We start from the raw sequence: 5,000 nt of genomic DNA, 5'->3' as shown, positions 1-5,000 counted from the left end.
CTATATACAGGGGGTACTGGTACAGAGTCAATGTGGAGGCTATATACAGGGGTACTGGTACCAGAGTCAATGTGGAGGCTATATACAGGGGGGTACTGGTACAGAGTCAATGTGGAGGCTATATACAGGGGGTACCGGTACAGAGTCAGTGTGGAGGCTATATACAGGGGTACCGGTACAGAGTCAATGTGGAGGCTATATACAGGGGGTACCGGTACAGAGTCAATGTGGAGGCTATATACAGGGGGTACTGGTACAGAGTCAATGTGGAGGCTATATACAGGGGGTACTGGTACAGAGTCAATGTGGAGGCTATATACAGGGGGTACCGGTACAGAGTCAATGTGGAGGGCTATATACAGGGGGTACTGGTACAGAGTCAATGTGGAGGCTATATACAGGGGTACCGGTACAGAGTCAATGTGGAGGCTATATACAGGGGGTACTGGTACAGAGTCAATGTGGAGGCCTATATACAGGGGGTACCGGTACACAGTCAGTGTGGAGGCTATATACAGGGGGTACGGTACAGAGTCAATGTGGAGGCTATATACAGGGGGTACCGGTACAGAGTCAATGTGGAGGCTATATACAGGGGGTACCGGTACACAGTCAGTGTGGAGGCTATATACAGGGGGGTACCGGTACAGAGTCAATGTGGAGGCTATATACAGGGGGTACTGGTACAGAGTCAATGTGGAGGCTATATACAGGGGTACTGGTACAGAGTCAATGTGGAGGCTATATACAGGGGGTACTGGTACAGAGTCAATGTGGAGGCTATATACAGGGGGTACCGGTACAGAGTCAATGTGGAGGCTATATACAGGGGGTACTGGTACAGAGTCAATGTGGAGGCTATATACAGGGGGTACTGTACAGAGTCAGTGTGGAGGCTATATACAGGGGGTACTGGTACAGAGTCAATGTGGGAGGCTATATACAGGGGGTACTGGTACAGAGTCAATGTGGAGGCTATATACAGGGGGGTACCGGTACAGAGTCAATGTGGAGGCTATATACAGGGAAGTACCGGTACAGAGTCAGTGTGGAGGCTATATACAGGGGTACCGGTACAGAGTCAATGTGGAGGCTATATACAGGGGGTACTGGTACACAGTCAATGTGGAGGCTATATACAGGGGGTACTGGTACACAGTCAATGTGGAGGCTATATACAGGGGGTAACCGTTACAGAGTCAATGTGGAGGCTATAACAGGGGGTACCGGTACAGAGTCAATGTGGAGGCTATATACAGGGGGTACTGGTACAGAGTCAATGTGGAGGCTATATACAGGGGGTACCGGTACAGAGTCAATGTGGAAGGCTATATACAGGGGGTACTGGTACAGAGTCCAATGTGGAGGCTATATACAGGGGGGTACCGGTACACAGTCCAGTGTGGAGGCTATATACAGGGGGTACCGGTACAGAGTCAATGTGGAGGCTATATACAGGGGGTACCGGTAACAGAGTCAATGTGGAGGCTATATACAGGGGGTACCGGTACACAGTCAGTGTGGAGGCTATATACAGGGGGTACCGGTAACAGAGTCAATGTGGAGGCTATATACAGGGGTACTGGTAGCAGAGTCAATGTGGAGGCTATATACAGGGGGTACTGGTACAGAGTCAATGTGGGAGGCTATATACAGGGGGTACTGGGGTACAGAGTCAATGTGGAAGGCTATATACCAGGAGGGTGTACCGGTACAGAGTCAGTGGTGGAAGGGCTATATACAGGGGGTAACCGGTAACAGGAGTCAATGTGGAGGCCTATATACAGGGGGTACCAGGTACAGGAGTCAAATGTGGAGGCTATAATACAGGGCGTACTGGTACAGAGTCAAGTGGAGGCTATATACAGGGGGTACTGGTACAGAGTCAATGTGGAGGCTATATACAGGGGGTACCGGTACAGAGTCAATGTGGAGGCTATATACAGGGGGTACTGGTACAGAGTCAATGTGGAGGCTATATACAGGGGGTAACCCGGTACAGAGTCAATGTGGAGGCTATTACAGGGGTACTGGTACAGGAGTCAATGTGGAGGCTAATATACAGGGGGGGGTGGGGACGGGGGTACCGTAGGTTACAGCGTCAATGTGGAGGCTATATACAGGGGGAGTGGACTGCGTACAGAGTCAACTGTGGAGGCTAATACAGGGGTGGGTACCGGGTACACAGTCAGTGTGGAGGAATATTTACAGGGGCGGTACCGTACAGAGTCAATGTGGAGGCTATATACAGGGGGCTGGTACCGGTACAGAGTCAATGTGGAGGCTATATACAGGGGGTACCGGGTTACACAGTCAGTGTGGGGCTATATTTACAGGGGGGTAACCGGTACAGATTCACACTGGTGGAGGCTATACTACCGGGCGGTACTGGTACAGACGTTCAATGTGGAAGGCCTGATATACAGGGGTACTGGTACAGAGTCAATGTGGCGGCTATATACAGGGGTACTGGTTACAGATGTCAATGTGGGAGGCTCTATACAGGGTTGGGGGGGCTGGGTGGGTACCGGTACAGAGTTCAATGTGGAGGCTTAATACAGCGGGGGTACTGGTACAGAGTCAATGTGGAGGCTTCTATACAGGGGTTACTGGTACAGAGTCAGTTGTGGAGGCTATATACAGGGGGGTACTGGTACAGAGTCAATGTGGAGGCTATCTACAGGGGGTACTGGTACAGAGTCAACTGTGGAGGCTATACTACAGGGGGTACCCGGTACAGAGTCAATGTGGGAGGCTATATACAGGGCAGTACCGGTACAGAGTCAATGTGGAGGCTATATACAGGGGTTACCGGTACAGAGTCAATGTGGAGGCTATACAGGGGTTGACTGGTACACAGTCAATGTGGAGGCTATATACAGGGGGGTACTGGTACACAGTCAATGTGGAGGCTATATACAGGGGGTACCGTTACAGAGTCAATGTGGAGGCTATATACAGGGGGGTACCGGTACAGAGTCAATGTGGAGGCTATATACCAGGGGGTACCGGTACAGAGTCAATGTGGAGGCTATATACAGGGGGTACCGGTACAGAGTCATGTGGAGGCTATATACAGGGGGTACCGGTACAGAGTCAATGTGGAGGCTATATACAGGGGGTACCGGTACAGAGTCCATGTGGAGGCTATATACAGCGGGTACTGGTACAGAGTCAATGTGGAGGCTATATACAGGGGGTACTGGTACAGAGTCAGTGTGGAGGCTATATACATGGGGTACAGAGTCAGTGTGTGGTGGTACAGAGTCAGTGTGCGGGGGTACAGAGTCAGTGTGCGGGGGTACAGGTCAGTGTGCGGGGGTACAGAGTCTGTGTGCGGTGGTACAGAGTCAGTGTGCGGTGGTACAGAGTCAGTGTGCGGGGGTACAGAGTCAATGTGCGGGGGTACAGGTCAATGTGCGGGGGTACAGAGTCAATGTGCGGGGGTACAGAGTCAATGTGCGGGGGTACAGAGTCAATGTGCGGGGGTACAGAGTCAGTGTGCGGGGGTACAGAGTCAGTGTGCGGGGGTACAGAGTCAGTGTGCGGGGGTACAGAGTCAGTGTGCGGGGTACAACAGAGTCAGTGTGCGGGGTACAGAGTCAGTTGGGGGGTACAGAGTCAGTGTGCGGGGGTACAGAGTCAGTGTGCGGGGGTACAGAGTCAGTGTGCGGGGGTACAGAGTCAGTGTGCGGGGGTACAGAGTCAGTGTGCGGTGGTACAGAGTCAGTGTGCGGTGGTACAGAGTCAGTGTGCGGTGGTACAGAGTCAGTGTGCGGTGGTACAGAGTCAGTGTGCGGTGGTACAGAGTCAGTGTGCGGTGGTACAGAGTCAGTGTGCGGTGGTACAGTCAGGTGCGGTGGGACAGAGTCGTGTCGGTGGTACAGAGTCAATGTGCGGGGGTACAGAGTCAATGTGTTAGTAGTAGTTTGCGGGACACAATAAACTGCAGGAATGCTACTGTCCCCTTGTCCCCATCTCTCTCTCACACACACACACACACACACACACACACACACACACACACACACACACACAGAATAAAGACATGTCATATTGTGTATATATACAGTGTTGTAACGATGTGCACATAGTTCAAGTAAAAAGATCTGAAAATAAATCAACATAAATACACCACCTCATTTTGTGGGCAGTGAGCACATAGCCTGTCTTCTCTTGAGAGCCATGTCTGCCTACGGCGGCCTTTCTCAATAGCAAGCGTATATCTTTCTGTTTATAACCTCCAGTAACCTCCAACACTCATCTACTCATCTACACTATAAGTCTTTATTATGGCTATGCTGCACAAAGCCAGCAATAACAGCCAGAGTATATAGTCCCCTCATTGTATTTGTGCGCGTGTGGCTGCGTATATGCCTGCATTTGTGTTCATGTTCTTGGGTTGTCGAAGGTGGACTGGTCTCACATGAAATTCCAAATGCCGTTGTTGCAACACCTTTTCCCATCTTTTCCTGTGGTTTAGTTGAGAGAAGGAGGAGGTTCAACATCAACGACCGGATTAAAGAGCTGGGCGGTATGATCCCCAAAACCAACGACCTGTAAGTCATCTCACTTCACTGTGTGTGGTTTGTTCTTCGATGTCTAAGTGGTCTGATGTAAACGTACCATGGCCTTCTTCTTGTATGCCTATGTGCAAACTAGACTATGGTCATCAGAAACAAAAGAGATACTTCTAAGGTGTTCTTCTGGAATGTTCTGTAGGGACGTGCGCTGGAATAAGGGCACTATTCTGAGGGCTTCAGTAGAGTACATCAAGCGGATGCAGAAGGACATGCAGAGGACCAGAGAGGTGGAGAACAACTTCAAGAGGATGGAGATGGCCAACAAACAACTGTGGCTGCGCATCCAGGTAACACACACACACTCTGTCACACACGCATACACGCACACACACACACTCTGACACACACACACACACTCTGTCACACACATGCACACACACACACACGCATACACACACACGCACACACACACGCATA

The 5,000-nt window shown here is 50.8% G+C and overlaps 1 protein-coding gene across 8 annotated transcripts in view; it reads left to right on the top strand.

Annotated features, from left to right (window-relative positions):
* LOC109882087 (transcription factor EB-like) overlaps nt 1-5,000 on the top strand; it is an 88,802-nt gene that overhangs the window by 81,186 nt on the left and 2,616 nt on the right. For 5 of the 8 annotated variants that reach the window (XM_031817230.1, XM_031817154.1, XM_031817202.1 and 2 more), the window contains 2 exons: nt 4,484-4,559; nt 4,723-4,952. In XM_031817230.1, coding sequence (XP_031673090.1) covers nt 4,484-4,559; nt 4,723-4,924 — 278 coding nt within the window. In that variant the 3' untranslated portion in view covers nt 4,925-4,952. Of the gene's footprint in view, nt 1-4,483; nt 4,560-4,722 lie in introns of all 8 variants that reach the window. The other 3 variants (XM_031817222.1, XM_031817224.1, XM_031817089.1) reach the window with 1 other exon arrangement.

This window comes from Oncorhynchus kisutch, linkage group LG1 (assembly GCF_002021735.2).
Source record: "Oncorhynchus kisutch isolate 150728-3 linkage group LG1, Okis_V2, whole genome shotgun sequence".
In the NCBI taxonomy this organism is placed as follows: domain Eukaryota; kingdom Metazoa; phylum Chordata; class Actinopteri; order Salmoniformes; family Salmonidae; genus Oncorhynchus; species Oncorhynchus kisutch.
Note: the sequence above shows the minus strand (reverse complement) of the source record. Positions and strands in the feature narration are given on the sequence as shown.